The 22,886-nt window shown below is 45.5% G+C and overlaps 1 protein-coding gene and 1 long non-coding RNA gene across 3 annotated transcripts in view; one reads left to right on the top strand and one right to left on the bottom strand.

Annotated features, from left to right (window-relative positions):
* STING1 (stimulator of interferon response cGAMP interactor 1) overlaps window positions 1–6,553 on the bottom strand; it is a 417,814-nt gene extending 411,261 nt beyond the window's left edge. For both annotated transcript variants that reach the window (XM_069652678.1, XM_069652675.1), the window contains exon 1: window positions 6,480–6,553. In XM_069652678.1, the coding sequence (XP_069508779.1) occupies window positions 6,480–6,500 (21 nt within the window). In that variant the 5' untranslated portion in view covers window positions 6,501–6,553. The remainder of the gene's footprint in view (window positions 1–6,479) is intronic.
* LOC138581382 (uncharacterized) overlaps window positions 1–20,713 on the top strand; it is a 46,490-nt gene extending 25,777 nt beyond the window's left edge. Inside the window, exons 2-3 of the long non-coding RNA XR_011304543.1 lie at window positions 15,854–16,079; window positions 19,837–20,713. This is a non-coding gene — a long non-coding RNA (uncharacterized lncRNA). The remainder of the gene's footprint in view (window positions 1–15,853; window positions 16,080–19,836) is intronic.
* Window positions 20,714–22,886: the final 2,173 nt, after the last annotated feature.

Below are 22,886 nucleotides of genomic sequence, written 5' to 3'. Positions count from 1 at the left end.
TGTTAACCCACACTGTTTGCTCATATTTGTTAGCATATACTCTAACCTAGTACTAATAATTACTTTGGCTCCTAGGTCCCAGGTCGCCTCACCCACCCGTGTACAGAATTCATTTCCACGCGGACAGGGTAAGCACCCTTCCTTTTATATCTTAGATGTGCAGTCATGCCCATGAATGTTTTTATGCAACAGATCTACCAGGAGGTTAGGTTTATATATTTTTAACCTGCCCCCCCTCTTCTCTCTTCCCCACTCCCTCCTGTCACCCTTACAGGGAGAGAACCATGAATTATGCAGACCAAGCTGCCCATCATAATTAGGAGGAATCCAATTGAGCACCTCCACAAGCCCTGATGAATGTGGTGCAACTACTGATTTACCACAGAAACCGGTCAGCTATAGGGAGACCTGACCTAGTGCTTTAGTAATTAGTACAGACGGGCTTCTCCCCTCCCTAGGGTCCTCATAATTGTCAAGGAACCTATACATTTCTTCACTGCTTAGATGCAGAAGAGGAACCTAATCTAATACAACTTCTCCAGCCTTTTAATATACAGTTCTGCACCTACCTAACAGAGAAAGCATATTAAACATTTGAGATATTTCTACCAATAATGGCAGACACACATAGAGTCGGGACCGGCTTTTTGTGTCTTTTAAACACGATGAAGAGTACCTACTTGCAATTATGAGCTTAGCAAAGGAGATGTATCCATCCCTATTCCTTTGAATACAAACTGTGAGTTTCTAGTGTGACTAGCTTTTGGGCAACCCACAGTTGGAATACCCAAATCAGTCCTTTCTGTTATATGCAAATAAATCCAAGCCAACGTGAGGCCTGGATGGGACTATTTTACTACAGGGACTATTTTTTACTTGGGTGTGATCCTGGGGAACTTCTTTCCTGGGACTATTTTGGAGGCTATTTAAACCACGCCCGAACAGCAGCACATGCTTTGTGTTATTCTGCATCCAGCAGCGTGACTCTCACCATGCCTGCAGACAGCATCCAGTCTTCTGCCACGCCCGTGTGCCTGCAGCCAGCATCCAGTCTTCTGCCACGCCCGCCTCGAATCCGGAGCTCCTAGAATAAAGAGGAAGCAAAGGACAAGGTTAGAAAACGAACTTATTTCAAATTCCTCACCTGATTCCGGATCCATTTCATCTCCCGACCTGGAAAGTACATCAGTCCTGCACGCGTCGCTTCGCCAGCTCCAGCACGGCGCCATACTCACCAGTTCTCACAGCATCTTTCGATCTGGCACTGTCTCCATCATTTCTACGCCATACTCCGGCACCTAGGGTCACAAGAATAACAAGGTGAGCCAAGGGAATCAACAAATACCTCTTACCACCATAGACTCACCTGATTTACCACCGGCGGTATTATTCTCCATATCTTCATATGCCGCATCTGTAAAGAGGGAGAAAAACAACACGTTAACGCATGCAATAGTTACCGAACTGCGTTGGGTAACACTGACTCTTACCTTAACGCCAGCAGCAGCTATGAGACCTTCTTCTCACGAACTCAGTTGCAACTTAAGGAAGGAAGGGGACAAGAGTGAACATCGGGCACATTGAACTCTTTGAACTTGATACTTACCAATCCCTTCTGGGACTTCAGAGTCAATGCTTACCGGAACTCTCCCAACGCCTTCAAACCAGTGAAGTAACTGGTATCTACGCACCCCTGCAAGACACGCAGGATGGAGAGCTCATCTTTTACAAACATAAGGTGAGGTTACTAAGGGGATATCGGAGGTGATTAGTGGGGGAGAGTGAGAACAGTTGGGAGGCCATCACTAAAACCCACAGGTGGCTAATCCCTGTATCCACTTGCAGGAAAATACTTCTTCTGGTCCAGCAGACAAGACTAGGCGGGCCAGTCCAGACAGTCATCTCTGCACTACGCATCACGTTGACAGAGACCGCAGCTGTCCGGGTCCGATCCACACCCCTGTGGGGTCCAGGTGAGCGTAACAGGTATACCCTCCAATTAGGAGGATGCAGAATGTGCCGTGGCCGGCCCAACCATGTAAGTGGCGTAACAATAGGCAAGAGATGAGAGAAGAATAGCATGGTTAAGAGATGAGAGAAGAATAGCATGGTCAACTGTGTCGAAAGCGGCAGACAGATCTCAAACAAGAAGAGAGCAGCCTTCTGGAGTGGGCAGTTTTGAGGAAGGCATTATTGGAATGCACAGAAGCAGAGATTAAAGGGGGCATCATCTTTGCTTCTCCCCAGCTCGAGCACCATGACAAGGTGGGGGTGCGTGCATTACAAGGGTGTGGCGGTGAACAGGAATTGCGATGGGGGCGTGGGTGGAATGTAAATGGGGTGGAAGGTGAAGGGAGGAACAGATCCAGGAGAAAGGCGAGAACAGATTTGAAGGGAAGGTTGGTAGATTGGGGTTTTCACACTTTTCCTGCTCCCCAGTATCCCTCTTTTGGTGTTCAAACCATTTTTGTAGCTCATTTAATGCAAATACATTGAATAAAAGGAGCACTCCTTTTAGTTTAAGGGCATGATTAATTGGAAATCATCTCTCACTGTCTTGTTCGGGGGATGTGGTGTGCACTTTTCATTTTTCAAGCTGTGGAATAGGCAGTTTTTCTAAAGGTTGAAGGGGAGGAAAGTACAGGAGGAGAGTAGAGTGGCTCCAGTGGGTAGAGGATAAAAGGCGATAGGGAAGGAGGGGGTCAGGGAAGAGGGAGTGGATGAAAGAGGAGAGCAGAAGATATTGGAAGGGGACGAGGAGAGCAATGCGATTTTTGAAAAGGGGAAGATTGGATTTCCCACTTGGACAACTTGAGTGATCCTGGGCTAATCACCTTATGTCAGCATAACCTGGTGAGGTAACAAGGCGTTTTCCCGCCAAAGTCACACTCCTAACAAACAACTACAACAGCAAAAAAGACAACTTAAAAAACATTCAGCGTTTGTCTCTAAATGTCATCATCGTCACACTCTTACTGTCTGCCTCGACCATCTGTCCACCCAAGCCCTTCTTAAAGCCGGTTCTTTCGGTCATTTGCCTCGAATCTGCCACTCGGTTACACCAATGCAGTGGTCTGGGAACCAAACGTGGCCTTGGAAATGCTTTTTCAAAGTGTCTCCATATTACACTCCGTGAGCAAACCCAACCCATTTCTGTAGAGTTTTGGGAGGTCTCTGACAACAAAATTTGAAATAAATGGGTCCAAATTGTTCATTTGAACGCACATGTTTGTCTCTAATAGATCATTTTAAAGGACATTTGCTCCTATATTAGGATTCAAAAGTAGTTCAACATTAAAAGCTAAAATACATTTGTTCAAAGTGAGGAATGACATACTGGAAGCTATATAACAAGTTATTTACTTCAAAGGGATGTGGGGGCTATTGGGAGCTGGAAGGAAAGGGGCGGGGCGCATGGGAGAGAAGGTGGAAGAATCAGAAAACCAGGGAACCTGCTCAAAAGAGGCCCGTTGCACAGAGGCCCACTGGGAAATACCCAGAGTTCCCTGTGTCCCAGGCCAATTGCACCAATTGCGGTCTTTCTTTTTACATTGGACACTATCCTCCCCATTTTAGAGATAGAAGCAAAAAAGCACAGTGTACAGTTTTTATGCCTTAATTTCCCACTCTACCACATGTTGTAGCAGTGATGTGACGTAGGAGGGGAACGGAGCAGAGATAAGATCCCAGTGCTTCGTACACATGCGTGAGATTTTCATGCAATCATGCAACAAATGGATTCCTATGGAATCCACCTCGGTTTGGCACCTGGTCAAGACCAGGTGGGTTCCATAGGACTCCATTAGCAAATACTGCATACAAAGCGTATTTTCAAGTGGTGTTTACTTTTTCATGAGATGGAGGGGGAAATGACCAAGTACCATGCTTTTCCTCTTTAATTCTGCCCTATGCCTCCTGAACATGTCAAATTGGATGCAGGGAAACCCACCGTGTGTAATTGTTGATGTAGGTGGTTCTCTGCATGCCAGTTACAATTATTATAAAATTATAGTTTTTGTTTTCACACAAAGTAACTGCGACACACATTAGTAGTTTTCAAGAAAATTGTATTGAAATTAATTGAGGAAATCAAGTGTGTACAATATTAGAGTGCCCTGTATAACACGTGTTTCGGGTTCACAAGAGCCTTTTTTTGAAAATAGGGCATATGTTCTAGTCAAATTTCCAGTCTGGTAGGTAATCACGTGTGGATATAATCCACCTGGCTTCCTGAGAAGTCCCGGGTTATAATCCTGCCTATGAAATAAGTGTTCCGATCTCCGCGTGTCGGCTGTGCAGTTCCAGTGCTTATTTCATAGGTGGGATTATAACTCGGATTTCTCAGGAAGCCAGGTGGATTATATCCACACGTGATTACCTACCAGACCGGAAATTTGACTAGAACATATGCCCTAATGTTTTTAAAAGGCTCTTGTGAAGCCGAAACACGTGTCATACAGGGCACTCTACTATTGTACACACTTGATTGCCTCAATTAATTTCAATACAATTTTCTTGAAAACAACTACTGTGTGGCGCAGTTACATTGTGTGAAAACAAAAACTATCATACGTATCCACGAGGCAGGGGCTTGGGTTCCTCTGAAACCTTTCACACCAACGCTACACATCTGAACAGGAGAATAATTAGGTTGCAAGGCATAAAAAGTTGTACCCCCAGAATAACCCCGCTTTATTATAAAAAGAGGTTGCTAAAAATTCAAGCAGGGCTGATAAGGATTCGCCATGGCTAGTAACGGCCTGCACTAAGGTCTCGTGCTCAAATCACTTCAAGTGTTTCACAACATGACAAACCAGCATTGGCAATGCCAATAGTTTTGATCTTTGTGTATGCTTAGGATAGACACTTACCAGGTATTGCCGTAATGGCCATCAACGGTAGCAGCTGCAAATGGTGCGAGCACCTGGGCATATAACAGTGCCTGGCAATTGCATATCCAATACCTATAGACAAGCCAAAACTGTTGGCTTTGCCAATGCTTATTTTTAACAGGACTTCAGTAAAGGGCATGCATACTGTTTATAGATAAAGTGGCTGAAGGCGCACATTGTTAAGACATGTTTATTACATCAGTATTGCATGTTCATGCTCCAATTAAATCATTAACTCTCAGAAGACCGCTTTGAAATAAGACTGGCACTTTGAACACTGTCTCTGCTTGATAAAGCTAGCTCAAAGAGCTCCCAGGAGGGTGTGTTTTGAACAGAGGGGCTGGGTATTCCCATACAGATTAGCATGGCCTTAGGCAGTCGGTGGGTCTGTAACTAATCAAACAACACCTACAAGCTTTGTGTCCATCCTCATAGCCCATCTCTGTCCTAGCTGTACACAGTGGTCGAAGTGTACGAAAAGAAGTAGTGTAACTATGTTCCCTGCTCGTCTGCCCCGCTCCCCACAAACCCCATCCCTGCACCCCCTCCCACACACAATCCAAATCCCCAAAACAAACATACCTGCTATTTATGGGAATGTGCAGTGCATTGCACTGAAGTGCAAGCTTCAACTTCTTCCTACGCTTTTATTTTAAAACTAAACCATTCCGGAATGGTTTCTTTTTAAAATAAAAGTATAGGAACAGTGAAACTTAAAATAAAAAGTATAGGAGCACTGCTCCCAACCGCTCCCGCCCACTTCGACCTCTGTCTGTACGTCAACACAATAGTTTCAGCTCATAGGCGGCGCTTTCTCTGCCTACACCCCAAGAATGGAACCTCCTCCACGTCAGCATCTGACTTGTCCCCCACGCTCCTCAAGACCCACCTCTTCAAGGAATCTCTCTGCCTCAGCACCTAGGCCATCACATCTCCCCTCACGCCACCTGACTCGTTAGACGCTGCCCGCCCCTCTCCTTCCCGCCACTTGGTACAGCTGTACCCCTACCCTGTACCCCTCCCCTGTGCCCCTCTGTATTCTACCCCCCTTGCCCCTCGCTGTATACTTGTTCAGTTGTTACCCTCTGAAAAGTGCTGTTATGCATCTGTACTGTTGTTTACTTCTGTGTACCGCTCTGGTATGTATCTGTATTGTTGTATACCTCTGAAAAGCGCTCTGTTGTGCATCTGTACTGTTGTTTACCTCTGTAAAGTGCTTGGTTGGTTCTTGAAGGTAGGTCAGCGCACAATAAATACCATAATAATACAATCAAATTAAAATAATAATAGCACCATCTAATAACAAACATTAAAAAGGAGGAAACAAAGAAAAGGATGCCTTCTTCCCGTAAATTCCTGTAAACGTGTCTGTCATTCACTTCCGAAGCCAAAGTTGGGAGACCAAAGAGCGAGACATGGCGCCTCACTCTAAAGTTTCAAAAAGCTAAGCAGGAAGGGCTCTCAGGGGGTGCAGCTGGAACGCGTGTGAATCACGCCCTTAAAGGTCGCCACATTAGGAATTGAAAACAAAGGGAAAATGGGCGTAAGCAAGGTGTTGTCCTTTCAGCAAATGCTCAGCAAACCTACCTTAGTGTTCGCCTTCACCATAAACTCCTGACGGTTTCAATCCAACAACAGCTCAGCCACTGAGTGATGTGCATTTTAGGTGCAGCAATTGGTGAAACAAAACTGAAACTGAGAGCACGGACTGTAAAAGGGAAGTTTTGACACGGCCGATTGCCCTGACTGGAAAGGTTTACTCAAACCTGCCAACATTAGGCATAGCTGCCACGGTATAGTGTTAAATAGATTTAGAAAATAGAAGCGCTGTCTCTGCACTCAACCATCACACCGTGGACTGCTACACAAAAATGTAAAATTGGTCTAAAAAAATGTTTTCAATTGAACTCACGAGTGGTCTGTTTCTCTGGTGAGCAGGTATAATGCTGTTACGCTATGCTTCATGTTTATGTGGTGCTAGTTCAAGTTCAAGGGGTGCAGCTGGCCTTACAGGCAGTGGTCGAAGTGTACGAAAAGAAGTAGTGGAACTATGCGCCATACTGGCCTACCCCCACTCCCCACAAACCATATAGCCACGCACACTCCCACGCACAATGCAAACCGCCAAACACACGTGCCTGTGGTTATAGGGAACATTCAGTACAGTGCACTGAAAGTGCAAGTTTCAACTTCTTCCTACACTTTCATTTTAAAACAAACATATTCCAGAACCGTTACTTTTTAAAATAAAAGCATAGGAACGGTAAGAAAAAAATAGAGGAGCACCGCTCCCAACCGCTCCCGCCCACTTTGACTACTGCTTACAGGAACGACGAGTAGTGTTATAAATAGCATTTTTGAAAATGGAAAGTGAAACATAGAAATTAAAAAAATAGTCTTTAATAAACACAGGTCCTGTTGTGGACAAATTGGACGCGGCCCCCATAAGAGGGAGGCAACTGGGGAGTGAGGGAGGGAGCTGGCGAGTGAAAAGGAAGGGGCCGGAACAAGGGGAAGCAAGTTAGTAAGTGAATGATCCATAAAGGAAGAAGATGTGCCAGCCTGGTGTCCTGCGTCATTATTGAAAGCATGTGCCTGTAGAGTGAAACAACTGGCGACGAGCCAAGGCTCATGCCCGCTGTCTCATGGAGGAGGAGATGCGGATCCGGAGGACGATCGCTGCCACCCATGCGCAGCGAGACTCACGCTGTAGCCAGAGGAGGTGGCCAGCACAGTTGGAGAAGAGGCCGACGAGCACGAAGGGTCGACGACCTCGCAACAGCCAGTGGTGTGGAGGACTGCGTGGCTGCGCAAAGCAGAACGGAGCAGCTGTGAGGCAGATGCAAGAAGGCTGATGGAGGCAGCCGCCCTGACGAGGAGAAGCAGCCGATCCAAAGGGGGAGAGAATCAAAAACACGTGGATGGCCGGAATCCACCCGACGTCTATCAGCAGTGGGGAGAAGATCCCAGACTCCGCGGATGACGGCCAAGGAGAAGAAGCATCCATGGTAAGGGGCACCATGGCTGGGGAAGAGTGCACATGCAGAAACGTGTCGCAGCACAGGATGGGGTGGCCCCACCTGCAGACTCAAAATAAACACGCTTGCCCAACCAGGACTGGGCATCACCCGGCAGGTCGCTTATTACACGCGCTATGCAGCCTTCACTGCAGCCACACCCAGTAGAACGCGAGGAGCGGAACGAGAATGTTCACCGCAACAATGACAGAGGACAAGCCCGCCTATGAAAACAAGACCCAGAATCAATTCCACACACGGGTGCACGCGCCTGTCAGTGCGCCCACCCTGCGACTAAGTAAGTAGTACATACACAAGAGGCTGCATACCGTACGCACCACGCGGCTGCAAGGGCAAATCATCCCACGCAAGTCAGCCTCGTCTGATACACATCAAAGGAACAGTACGAGACACTGCACTAGCCCATGTGAAGGCAATCCCTGGTCCACAAACCAGAACCCTATACTCCCAAAAGCACGAATGCAGTGCAACAAGGTCAGTAGGCCTCAAAATTCGCAAGTAGAGCCTAACTGACGGAGAAGAAGGACAAAGGAGTGACAGACTGCCAGGAAACACATCAAAGAATCACACCAGGAGAAGGCAACCATGTCCCAACGGAGAGCAGGAGCAGCAGAAGCAGCAGCACAAATCGTGGCAGGGGTGGCCCCCACAAACCCAATAACTTTCTTACCCCCACATCCTTTCACCCTAGAACCACAGGAAGATCAAGGCCAAAAATGGCAGGAGTGGATGGAGGAATTCTAAGAATTCATGAGAGCGGCAGGGAACCAGGACGCGCCCAATAAACTGGACATCTTCACGAATCTTGTAGGGAAAGAAATGAAAGGCATTATTAAAACCATCCCTACCCAAGAAAAGTCCACCTACCAACTCCTTACTACCACAATCAATGGATGACTGGTAGTCCTCCCCAACAGGGATTACGAGCAATATACTTTCAAGCAGTGCACGTAGGCACCACAGGAGACAATCAGACAGTTCATACTTCGCCTCCAGACAAAGATAATGTATTGCAACTTTGCAAACTTCAATGATGATGAAGCCATCAGACTAAGGCTGATAGAAGGGTGCATATCACTGCAGTTCAGAAAACATCTGCTAAAGAAACCTCTCACACTGAAGGAGATAGCAGACCTGGCAAGGGTATATGAAAGAGTCGACGCACAAGCAGCTAATATAGAAAAACCTAAGAAAACGGACACGGTGGCCGCCATAGTTACCAACCCACAAGGGCAGGCTCGATACTCGGGTACAACAACCCACCAACAACCCGCCAAGACACATGGAACACCAATCGCCGAGCCCGGCCAGAAAGATAGTGCTATAGGTGCGGGTTCGAATTGCCACACAAGAGCCAATGTCCAGCCATTGGCCAAATGTGCATGAGGTGCAGCCAGGAGAACCATTTCCGAATGATGTGCCGGGAAAAATCACCACTGCTGCAGGCATACAGACCGCCTCCACAGTTTACCCCCAACAGGAGATATGACCTAACGAGACCCCCAAACCCACGGCTGTACCCAGAGAGGGATAGTGCGAGGACCAACCTCAACAGAAACACAGCAATGTATGCTACACATCCTGGGTTCATAGGAGCTGTGGAAAATCTACAGGTTGACACACCTGGCAGACTCTTCGAGACACCAGAACACCAGAACACCTCTTCCACACACAACCATGGCAGGTGGAAGACCAGAGACCCCATACGAGAGCTCCCCAGTAGAAGAAGAGCCATCAAGTACAGAGCCATACTACGAATATGATAGGTACAGCAGGGAATATGTCTGGCTCATGTATGACACCTCTGATGATAGCACCACCCTGAACGTGACAGTACACATAGGAGGACCGCATACCCCATTCCTCATTGACACAGGAGCCACTGTGAATGTGATGAATGAAAGAACATATGAGATCATGGCGAGCACATACCTGCTGCAACCGTCCCAGGCTCCCATCTTCCAGTGGGGAGCGACCCTTGCTTTACAATCCAAAGGCCAATTCTGCTGTGACCTGGTACATAGAGGACAAAGCATTCCCAGCACGATTCACATCATACATAGCCCTGTAACCGGGAGAGGTCTCCTTAGCTACAAAACGGCAACCACTTTACAGCTTATCAACATCCAATACAACCAGTCTGAGACAATACAGGGTCTCCCACTACATGCCCAGACCCTGCAGACCCTATCCCAAAGGGCATTAGACATCGATGAACTGAAAGCCATGTTCTCCGACCTATTCAAAGGCATAGGCATGCTAAAGGACACCGTTATCTGACTCCATATTGACCCCACGGTACACCCTGTACCGCAACACCCTCAGAGAATAGGGTTTCATCTACAGGCCAGAGTGACACGTGAGCTACAACTACTGCTTGAAAGTGACATCATTGAAAGAGTCGATGGACCCACCCCATGGGTGTCCCCCTGGTGATAAGTTCCCAAGTTGGATGGACGCCTATGTCTCTGTGTAAACATGCAGATTCCCAATACTGCAATCCAGAGGGGGAGACATCCCAAGCTCAACATCGAGGACATGCTGGTAAGACTCAATCAGGCCACCCGGTTCTCGAAGTTAGATCTGAACCAAGGTTACCACCGGCTGGTCATCGACCCCACCTCGAGACCCATAACCACCTTCACAACACACAAAGGTTTGTTCCGCTAAAAGCGGCTCAACTTTGGAATATCCTCAGCAGCCGAGATATTCCAGGAGACAATACACTGACTGACAGTACCTGTCACAAACGCTTTCAACTATAGCGATGATATCCTAGTGTTTGGCATCACCCAGGAGCAGCACGACCATGCGCTAAAGCAGGTGTTCACCATTCTACTCGAAGCCGGCCTCACCCGCAGCGGTCCAAAATGCACCAACAACAAATGCAGCCTGTGCTTGTTCGGTCACATATTCTCCGACCAAGGAATCAGGGCAGACCCTGACAAAATCAGTGCCATTATAAATCTGGAGGCCCCGAAGGACATGACGGAACTGCTGACCTTCCTGGAAATGGCAGGATACTGTGCCCGTTACCTACCACACTACGCAACACTAAACAGCCCACTCAGGCAGCTCCTCAAGAAAGACCTCCCCTTTGCATGGGATGAAGAATGTCAAGAAGCTTTCGACACCATTAAGCGAGAACTGGGGAACAACCGCCAACTGGCATACTTCAACCCCGACTGGAATACTGAGATCACAGTTGACGCCAGTCTGGTAGGACTAAGTGCCATCCTAGCCCAAACCGACCCAAGCAGAAAATCTGAAATGCGCATAGTAGCGTACGCCAGCAGAGCGCTCACCGCCATCGAGCAAGCCTATTCCCAGGTGGAATGCAAGAGCCTAGCTGCGGTCTGGGCTTGTGAGAAGTTCCACCACTTTGTCATCGGGAGAAAATTTGTCCTCATAACGGACCATCAAGCACTCCTTTCCCTCTTTGGGAACCCCAAGATCAAGATGCCATCACGCATAGAACGGTGGGGTTTCGATTGCAAGAATACGACTACACCATCGTTCACAAGCCCGCAGGTGAGGCCAACCCAGAAGACTATTTGTCAAGGCACCCTGAAAGCACACCAGGAAATAGTATGCAGCTCGAAGCAGAAGCCTACATCGCATACTTATCTCTTAATGCCCTCCCCCCGCCATCATAAAGGATGTATTCACAGAGAGGAGTAGGACTGACCCACCATCCAAGCAGTCATCCAGCTCACAAATACCAACAGGTGGCGACACCTGACCACAGAACACTTTGTGAACGGGGAGGTGGACAAGAGAGACCTGCAGAGAATGGCGAGGATACAAAGTGAACCAGCCACAACGGACCAAGGGACACTGCTGAGAGAAAATCGAGTAGTGACCCCCAAGAGCCTCAGGAAAGTCCTAGTCATCATAGCGCACGAAGGACACAGGGGAATCGCCAGCATGAAGAAGATTCTGCAAAACCAGGTGTGGTTTCCGTATATGGACACAATAGTGCAGGACACGCTAAAACACTGCACACCATGCCAACTAACAGGGGCAAGTAGACCTCCATGCCCACTCCAAACAGTCCGAATACCTGAAGGACCCTGGCAAAGGGTGGCAATGGACATCTACGGCCCCCTAGAAGAAGGAGGCCATCTATTGGTAACCATTGATGAATACTCTTGCTTTCCCCTAAAGCACGTCCCGTCCACAGAATTCCACCATTTAGTGGCAGTAGTAGACGAGCTATTCAGTGAATGGGGTGCCCCCAGCGTAGTAAAAACAGACAACGGCCCACCATTCCAGGGGCCAAGAATTCAGAAAGTTTTCAGCACAATTAGGGTTCCACCACCAAAGGATTACGCAACTATGGCCACAGGCCAATGGCATGGTGGAATGATTAATGACCACTATAAAAAGGACACGCCAGAAAGCAGCCACAGACTTAATGTCCATGCCGCAAGCCATCTCCCAAATGTTAAGGAGTTACAGGACTACACTGCATGAGACAACCGGACGACCACCCACTGAACTCATGATAAGATACAAACCACAGACCGAACGAGAGGCCGAAAAAAGAAGGAAAGTGAAAGAGCAGACAGATCGTAAGCGAAAGGCTGAAGAACACCAACTCCCAGTGGGTGAGGTGGTACCTGTCCAGCAAAAACAACAAAGAAAGACAGACACAAGATACAGGCCCGCGCCACTCGTGGTCACCAATGTCAAAGGACCAATGGCCACGGCTCTGGGAAAAGACGGAGAGAAAACCCGAAACGCCTCATTCTTCCGCAAGCTGTTCCAAGAGTATGCAGATAAAGAGACACACACAGCAGAAGAAGAGGAGGAGGAAACCAAGATGTAACCGCCTGAGGATCCCCCGCAGGGCACCCAATGGGGAGACCCATGATCTATCGGGTCGTGGGCAGAGAACCATCTGCAGGCCCCCCGCCTTATCGAACAGATGTAGGCCATGAAGTTCCATAATAAGCAATGGGGGGTGGTCTTGACAAATTCGACATGGCCCTCTGAGGAGGGAGGGAACTGGGGAGCGAGGGAGGGAGCTGGGGAGGGAAAGGGAAAGGGCGGGAACAAGGGAAAGCAAGTTAGTAAGTGAATGATCCCTAAAGGAAGAAGACGTGCTATCCTGGTGCCTTGCGTCGTTATTGAATGCATGTGCGAGTAGAGTGCAACAGGTCCTGATGGCTAAAATGGACAGGATGCAAGACAGCCCACCCACTGAGTCACACTTCGACATACAGAGGCACACCCCATGCTTTGATGCACATTGGTACAAGGTCACCTAAATGTCAGAGTTGTGCTTTATGTAATAGGTCTAATTTAATCCCCACCAGGGGTAACAAAACAAAGGTAGATTGGTAAGAAATAAAAAAATAAAAATCTTGTCCTCTGTAAAACGTATGTGATGGCCAAATCAATCTTGTGTTGAGCATCTTCTGCAGGGTTGAGGCTGAAAGGAACTTCAGTTATCCTCACCCCCGTCCCACAGTTCAAATGGAAGTAATGCAAGACTTTGGAAATGAAGGGCAGGCCAGTCCTTTCAAAAACTCATCTTCAGGTTTCCAATGCCCTAAAGTGGTTCCATTAGTAGGTGTTTGGACCCACAGATACAACTGGTGGAAACGCAGAGTAACCCGGTTTGATATCTTCATAGCTTGTGTTAGTGTTAGGTCTACATTGTGGGTAAAACTGATGCCTAAGTGGAGTTAGATAGAAGAATGATTTGTCCGCTGAACCTGCAGGGCTCATTCCAGGAAAGAAATGTGCTTCTTGTTGTTGTGAGAATTAGCAACCCAAGTAGTCTGTCTCTACTTTTAGGCCTTAAGAGGGGTTGAGGAAAAAAAGAGTTGGTTATCGTAGGAGCAGTCGACAGTGATTGAGCCATGAAAGGACACGTTTACACTGCTGGAAGATTCTGGGAGCAAAACGCCCATTAGTCATGTCTGTGTTGGCCAAATGCTGTTGGAAAGAAGTATCTTTTGCAGGGCTTAGCATGAAGGAAAATACATCAGGTGTATCTGGTGATAAATTTCAACCGAACGTATCTATTCCTTTCAAATTTGCAAAGAATAAAGACATAATGGAGGTGGCACCGTAGCTCAAGGATAAGCAAGAGTTCTTGCCAGCCATGTCCCAATCTTTATTCCTTCTCGGCAGTCTCTTCCGTTCTGGGAAAAATGTGGCTTGGCTGCCATACACAGACAGCATCTCTTCCTCCTTGCAAAGGAGCCACTGGGTCACATAACTGCATGGTCCCGAGGGGATCATCTCAGTGTCTGCTTTATAATCTTTATATGAAGCAGTTTGGTAATTTAATCGACTCACATGTCTTAGTTTATATGTATGCGGAGCCGGACACCGAGATTATTCTCCAACTGCAACTTAGGATCTTCTTTGGATGGATTATGAGCTGTGTATTAAATATTGTAGGCTTTGGAAGCCGGTTTTGACATAGGTTCTCTAAAACAGAAAACTGCGAACATGTCTTGCTTTAGAAATCCTGAGCTAGCAGCAATATGGAATGCCTATGTATGGTTTCAGCTGACCACTTGTACTTACAGAATAAGTTTAGCTTTTTATATAGCAGTGGAACAGCTGCGACAGAGTAAGTTGGCACCTTGGCTGGAGTTCAGATTTATTGTGACCACAAAAGTGATGGCTGGAAGGTTTTGAACGAATCTGTACCACTGGCAATGCTCTGGGCAACCTTCCACACCACCGTTCCACACCACACGAGCAACCCCAGACATGTTTCGACCTTGTTGGGCCTCCTCAGTGAGGTGCAGCTTGGTTCCCTATGGCGCAGCGAGCAAGGGGCCCACGTCTGGGCATACCCTCTCTCACATAGTGAGACAAACTGTGACCACAAAAGTGATGGGTGGAAGGTTTTGAACGAATCTGTACCACTGGAAATGCTCTGGGAAACTTCCACACCACAGTTTTTTAGCCCGTCTGCGCCATTGCAAAAGGGGCCCAGCCATATGCAAATCAGTCAGGTACTGCCACCAATGGTAGCAGCCCAGCCCGAACTGCTAGGCCAGGTCCCCTCTGCACGGAAACTCGAGCAACCCCAGACATGTTTCGGCCTTGTTGGGCCTCCTCAGTGAGGTGCAGCTTGGTTCCCTATGGCGCAGCGAGCAAGGGACTTTATTCTAAACCTTCCAGCCATCAACTCTTTTGTTTTGCTATTGTCACCCCGAGTGGGAAGGGTATGCCCTAGAGACCCAAGCTACTCCTCACTGATGACGCCCAACAAGGCTGAAACATGTCTGGGGATGCTTGTGGTCTTGTGCAAAAGGGATGTGACCTAGCAGTTCGGGCTGGACTACCCCCTTGGGGGTGGGGCCAAGCCTGATTTGCATATGGTCTTTCCCCTTTTGTAATGGCTTGGCAGGTGAAGAACGATGGTCTGGAGGGTTGCCCAGAGCAATGCCAGAGGTCAAGATTTATTCTAAACCTTCCAGCCATCAACTCTTTTGTTTTGCTATTGTCGCCCCGAGTGGGAAGGGTATGCCCAGACGTGGGTCCCTTGCCTGCTGGGCCTAGAGACCCAAGCTACTCCTCACTGATGACGCCCAACAAGGCTGAAACATGTCTGGGCATGCTTGTGGTCTCGTGCAAAAGGGATGTGACCTAGCAGTTCGGGCTGGACTACCCCCTTGGGGGTGGAGCCAAGCCTGATTTGCATATGGTCTTTCCCCTTTTGGAATGGTTTGGCAGGTGAAGAACGATGGTCTGGACGGTTGCCCAGAGCAATGCCAGAGGTCAAGATTTATTCTAAACCTTCCAGCCATCAACTCTTTTGTTTTGCTGGAGTTCAGATTTAGCCAGGGTCAAAGACCTTTGTAAGACTACACTATGCATGTGTGTCTCTGAGCATAGACAAAAGTCTGTTCCAGTGTTTCATATTGCCTTAAAGTTATTTTCTGAACACAGGTGTGAATACAAAAAGTATTTTCCCACAATTGGCACCACCAGATGAGAACTCATTGCAGTTAAGATCGAGTTGGACGAAACGTGCCACGGTCAGAGAATAGGCACAGGCGGGAGTGGGGTGAACTGCTGCTTTTCTTGCAGCCACAACTGAGGATCCCCGTCGGTGTGAGGAAAAGGGGTTTACATTCCTGTTGGAGAACTGGCACAGAATACTGCAGAAAATTAGGTGAGACCATTCCAGAATTATATTTAATGGTTTGATATTATGAAAATGAAATGTTGAGTTGCCTGTGGAAAGCATACAGTTAATGAGCCATAGGGAAATACCCTTAGAAATGTAATGATGTGTTTCTATGGAAGCTTACTGCTAAAGTGAACCATAGGGAAATACACTCTGTCTACACAGTTGAAGCCATGGAATGGAGAACTCATGAAATGTGTATATAGACTGCATTGATTGTAGCCACACTGTATTTAAAGTGGGACATTATCAAAGCAACTATTGCAATCTGAAAAGAAAAGGGGAAACAAAGTAATTTATAAATAGATGGGATTAAAATGTTGTAAGAGTCAACAGGAATTAGAAAAACATGCCTCTACGCCACGGGAAGGAACGCCAGGGTGGGATCTAATGATTAAAAAAAGGCTTGTGGGTAGTGTTTTTGGAAAAATGGTATGAATACATTGCCAACAACCCCGATTTGCAATTCCCAGTGCATGGCTCTTTTGAACCAGGTAAAATAGGATATTTAAGAGATGTTTTAGCCGCCAAGGGTGACAAGGACATTAGACCTCTGCAATGGGAAGTATATACAGAAAGACTTTTCAAGACAAAAACCTAGGAGAGAATCACAGATGAAAACACATCAACCAAAATCTGAAAGAGATAAAGTGCACGCATTTAATAATGAGAAAAAAATAAGGTACCGAGTCATTTTACCAAAACAAAACAGAGTGGTACATTTCACTGAAGTACATAATACCTAAAACGCCGAAAATATTAATTAAATATGTTTAGGGTAAGGGGTTAAAATTGGTCAGGATCAGGTTGGGGTGGCGTTATAAGGGTAAAAAAACAGGGGAGTGAGGGGGACCATCCCAAATTAAAAAAATATAAAAGATTGTGTGTTTTTCTATATTATGATCATGATGAAATGTACCACTCTGAAATTTGGGTCAGTAAAATCACATATAACCAAAAGTAAAAATTACGAAGAGGGAGACCATGAAGATTTAATATGAATGAAGGGTGTGTATGTAGCCAGGGCTTACCCCTCAGCCCCGAAACCCGAATCAAAAAAGATCTTAGAGGATAAAAAAATTAATTGTTAGAATTTTTAATGGTAAAAAGGCCTCCTCCACCCCCCCAGCGGGTACCTGGTGATGACGTGTTCTCCTCGCCACATTATGCCCACAGGATTATAGCTCATGACACAGAAAATGCAGAAAAAGTAGTGTTAGCATGTATAAAAAAATGGACTACGAGTGGAACAGGCTAAAGTGTATGTGCCCCAGGAACGAGATACACTTGTATTTGCAATAGTACACAGGCTGGGTAAACACATGTGGGAGCTGCATAAAAGGTTAAACTTTAATGAGGAAGTGTATCCCCTGCCAGATCATTTTGAGGACGTAGAACAAGCAGTTAAGGAGTATACACTTGAGACTAAATTCTGTCCTGCAATAGTGTCAACATTTTTTATTATGGATCATAAATGCCCCATCATTGTCTATGGTAACTCAAGCATTTTCAATGAGTCAGGTGCCTGCGTTTGATACTGGGAACCCGACTCACCAGGTTTCTGTCCCTTGGAACCGTATGGAATTACTGTCTTTTACCAAAGATTATCCAGATATTAGACAAAATCCAGAACAGTGGTACACCCAGACAGACTGGGTACTTAAAACAGGTCCACTGACATTTGGGAGATATAGATCAGTTGTTTTCATGTATTCTGCCAGCAGATTTATGGCCAATGCAGAATGCAAGACAGTTTAGATCCTGTCATAAAGTGGGATGAGCTGACAGAGGCAGCGAATGAAAGGGGGAAGACTGGGGAAATGTCAAAAGAAATAATAGCTCTTCCAGCATTGTTAATTACACATATCCAACAAGTGGTTCCTTGCAAGCAAATTTATTGTGATAAATTGACTGCTTGCAGACAACAAGAAGGGGAGTGAGTTGAACAATATTGTGCACAAAATGAAGAAGTTTTTAGCTCGTTTAGTGGAATGGACATGTCTGTGCCGTAGAGACAGAAAGCCTTTTGTTCACATTTTGTAGAGGGATTGTTGCCTCCCCAAAAAAAGTATATACAGATTTAAGAGTCTACATGGCAGACTCAAGCTGCTGCCCAGATATTGACTATGGCTAAGCATTATGCCACTCACCATGCCAAAGATAAAATGACGAAGGAAAAGACCACAAATTAATTAAAAACCAGAGGACTAATGCAACAGCATAAGAATTGTCACCCTAGGCACGGTCAGCAATATTCAGCTAGGAATCATTATGAAGATGAATATAGCACAATAGACTGCACAGCATATGGCTAGTCCAAAGTCGAATGTCCAATATCTGATCCTGTACAGTTCAGTATAGGTCCTATAACGTGCATGGCTCAGCTTGTTGCCACTAATAAATGTGCTTTAAATCTGTTGGGAATGGATTTGCTAAAACATTTGCATTCAACTGACCTCAGTTCCCTTGCCATGGAATGCTGCTCCGCAAGAAAGTTTTGATGTTTTAATATTGGTTTTATGTAATTCCCCTGTTTTTTGGCGTGCCTGATTTATGTTGTTTGTGAATGAAAAGCAAGAATGTGCATTAACTGCACTAACTCAACAGCAAGGGGGGAAACAGACTGTGTGCATATTTTTCTTCTACATTGGACCCCGTGGCAAAAGCACTTTCACATTTTTTAAGGGGTGTAGCGGCTGCAACCCCTCTATGAAACAAGCCAATGCCATAATATTAAGACACCAAGTTACATTGTTTGTGCCACATGCAACTGATATTTTATTGAATTAAACGAAAACACAGCACATGAAAAATGTCAGGTTAAAAAGATGAGCTGACGTTGTTAGCTTCAAACATTACCATGCAGTGTCGTGATACTCTAAATCCTGCTACCTTGCTACCCCTTCGATAAAATGAATTAAAAGTATTGTTTTGTTGACCAAATTGCAAAAGCAACCATACAGTCCCTTGTATTACACATGTATATCACAGACATGATGCACCCAGAGGAAATGATATGTTAATAAATATTCTTGAGATAGCGCATACTATTTATGCTGATGCCGCTCAGCAAGAGCTTCTGGAATAGAAAGAGACTGAGAAATATGTAGATGGTTATTGGCTAAGAAATGTAAGATGAGAAAAAAATGGAAATTACCACATATGTAGTTCCCTTTAATGTTGTTCTATGCTCAGGGCCAATCCTGTGTAGGTGCAGAAGGAATGTGTAAGGTTGCTCACTACAAGTGGGGAGTAACACAAAAACATAAGGTCAACCATGGTTGCGTATTGTAGAACTGTTTAGTATGTGTGTCCTGTAAAATTGGCGAGAGTGAGAAAGCCCAAAAGAAAAAAAGGCATTATTTATGTACCTGAATTTCTTTTGAAGCATTAAAGCCAGAGTTTATTAAAGTTGTTTCCCTGTCAAAGAGCAATATGTTAGTAATAGTATGTCAGTGATACTATGTATGTTTAGCAAATAACCAGAAGCATTTGCCAGATAGAACAGTACTGCAGTGAGCATTGTTAAAAATACATAGAGCAGTATTTACCCCGATTTGGCCTGCCTTATACTGTATGGAGCAACAGCAATGTATAAATTGTCAAATGCTGGCATTCAGGTTCTGGATGTTCTCTTCATGAGGTAGTCATGGGCCTCCCAGCTACCAAAACGTGTGTTTTATCCGCTGGTAATCAACTACTGTAAGAGTTAGCTAAACATTTGTCTATTCTCTGCAAACAGGTTCCAATATACCATTGGAAGGGGATAGGACACGGCATCTAGGCTGGTGAATGGGTATTTGTCAGCATCAGGACTGTAGCCCAGTTGAAAAAAAGGCATTGCATGCAATGCTCACCACTCAGACGGCAGCAGATTTATTGTGGCTGCTAATTTTGGATCCACGCTTAGATGCTTAAAAGGAAGCTTCATCCTTATTCTACCCACACCATTGCCTAATCTGTCCGGCACTATAAAGTTAGCCCTTCTGTTGCGACATTGGACATTTGCATCATTGCACTTCTTCAAAAGACAATTTTGGATCAACAAAGGAATCACAATATCCAGGAAGCTGGAAGCAGATCTGTAAATGGAGAACAGGAATTCCTTCCTGTAAAGAACAGCTACTAATTGGGCAAGGCCACCATTGAAGACTTTTAGGGGTGAAAAGAGATGATGCTCCAAGGAGCAATTTGGCTCCATAAGATCTGTCCTGATGGAAATTTGCTTTTCTTTTTCACTTTGCTCCATAATAAGTTATGCCAAAACCACATGTATGGCTATTTTATCCCAGAGAGAATTTGTGCAAAGAAGAAGAAGAAGAAAAAAGGGCATGCCAAGGGGTTGTGCAGGCAGTACTGATCAAACTAAATGATTAGGTGAGTAGGTTATTTCTGGAATGTTATGTCGGACTATCCTTGTTTAGTATAGTAATTCATGTCTCCAATGCCTTCCTGTCACAGATCACAGGCAACTTTAGAATCCACTACAGATGTTTTATTGTGCAAGAAAACATGATTACAGAAATGTTAGCTATGTACATGGCAGATTGAGTAGATGTTTAAAAGAACTATGTAAAAGAAATTATCGATTGTGAGCTGTGTAATAAATATCGTAGGCTTTGGAAGCCGGTTTTGACAGATTCAGCTGCCCACCTGTACTTACAGAACAAGTTTAGCATGTTATACAGCCGAGAAACAGCTGTGAGAGAGTAAATTGATGCCCTGGCCGGAGTTCAGATTTAGCCAGGGTCAAAGACCTTTGTAAGACTACACTAACTGTAAAATGTATAAATGCTCTCCTTGTGAATGGGGGAGAGCAGACACATGGAGAGATAATGAGAGGACCGGTGGTTCACATGGTAGATGGTTTACCACGTGGAGTTAGCTGCAGCTGTAACAGAAACCAGTGTCTCTGAGCATAGACAAAATTCTGTTCCGGTGTTTCATTTTACCTTAAAGTTATTTTCTGAACACAGGCAGGAATACAAATACGTATTTTCCCGCAGGAAGGCAAAGGAATATGGATGAATAATAGCCACCTTAAAGTCAGTTAATAAAGAAACGAGATTTTGCTTCACATCACTATTCCCTGGCAGATCCAGACAATTCCTGGATTACCAAATCATGGCCTACATCATTAGACCAATGCCCTGTTGGTACAACTCATACTCGTAATCTTGGCAAGATCCTTATGAAGGTTTGATTATTTTCCCTTTTCTGGCAAAGCACACCCAATTAATGTTTTTATTTCTAGTAGGCTTGATCATTGTAATATTTCTAGTGTTATCTTCTGGTACTCCTCAGACTTTAGATGATTAAAACACAGCGGCACATATTCTTTTTATATTTGGCCTCAGACATATTACATCAATACTTTGGACCCAGCAGTGGCTTTCGGTTTCAAGTCCCTTTGCTTGGTACACAATGCTCTTGTCTTGCATGGCCCTGGTTTTCCAACAAATAGATGTACTCCCTGCCAGTATCCGTATAAATGATCGAATAGAAAAAATCTTAAGGATAAATGACCAAATTTTATTACCTATATGTTTTGAAATTTGTGTTGTTTTTGTTAAAATTTAGGTGTGGGATGGGGTAAGGGTATTAGTTAAGGTAGGAGAGAGTGGGTGGGGGGGGCGGAGGGGGTTATTAGAAAAAAACAATTCAGTCATTTCTCCTATGATTTTTCACATTCGATCATTTCATGGACATCCCTCCCTGCATTCCAACTAAAGATGCTTGGATCTGGTTTCAAAGCCTTGTTATCTGTTACTGAATTTCATGTAGCATGCTAGTGCATTGGATCATTTGTAGTACAACCCACACACACATGGAATTCATTGCTTGTCCAATTACTAACTATCTCATTATGACCTTACTTTCAGACACTCTTCAGATCTATCGATTTCCATTAAACTCTTCCTAGATGAGGGCCTGGATCTTTGATCTTGACTATGAATACTGGGACTGGAATCTCAGTGACAAGACGACTTCAGCTAGATCCTCAACTCCTTCAGTACCTTAACAACATTGTAGGGGAGGAAAGGGGAATGGGTTGGCATAGCGTCTGCTACTAAAGGAGTCTTGGTGGTAACGCCATGTTCATTGGTAGGTGTGAAAGGTACCTGGTGTACCAGATGATCCAGAGCCACCAGTCCTTGAATATCCCTTAGAAACCCCGCAATCTGGATGCAGCTATCTAACAGAGCCTCCAAACACCATTTCAGCATACAAAACCCCAAAACCTAAATTCAAAGCAAAGTGTCTGAGAATGTAATCCACTGTCATGTACTGGACGTTTCCTTTCACTTGGTATGCTGGCGACCACACCTCAAGGATTGTGGAGATAAAGGACGCATGTACACTCCAGATGTGCATCTGAGAAGGGGTGAGTGCAGCAGAAAGTGATATTTACCTGCTGAAGCTGAAAGGCTTCAGTATGTAAACATAGCAGCAATGCTTTTTCATGCTGCTCTGGCATTTCTAGCTTGATTTACTTGAGTGGGGTCTCGATGGAAAGGTGAGAAGCCCCCTTTCCAATGAGCCCTCACTCAAGGAGATTGCTGGTCGAGAATCGTTTGACCCTCGACCAGCAATCACCACTGGACCACCAGGGAATTGATTTTGGGGGTGGCCCCTCCCCCCAAGACAAACAGCCACCCACCCCACCCACATTTTCTTTCAAATGAGGCACTATGTTTTGCCTTCTTTGGGGGCAGATGGGTGCTGTTTTGCACCCATTTGACCCCAAGGAAGGAAACAAAAAAATGTGTCAAAAAGACACAGTTGGGGGCA

The sequence above is a fragment of the Ambystoma mexicanum genome, chromosome 3p (assembly GCF_040938575.1).
Source record: "Ambystoma mexicanum isolate Mex_15411 chromosome 3p, UKY_AmexF1_1, whole genome shotgun sequence".
Taxonomy (NCBI): Eukaryota; Metazoa; Chordata; class Amphibia; order Caudata; family Ambystomatidae; genus Ambystoma; species Ambystoma mexicanum.
The sequence above is the reverse complement of the archived record's forward strand: the minus strand, read 5'-3'. Positions and strand labels throughout refer to the sequence as shown.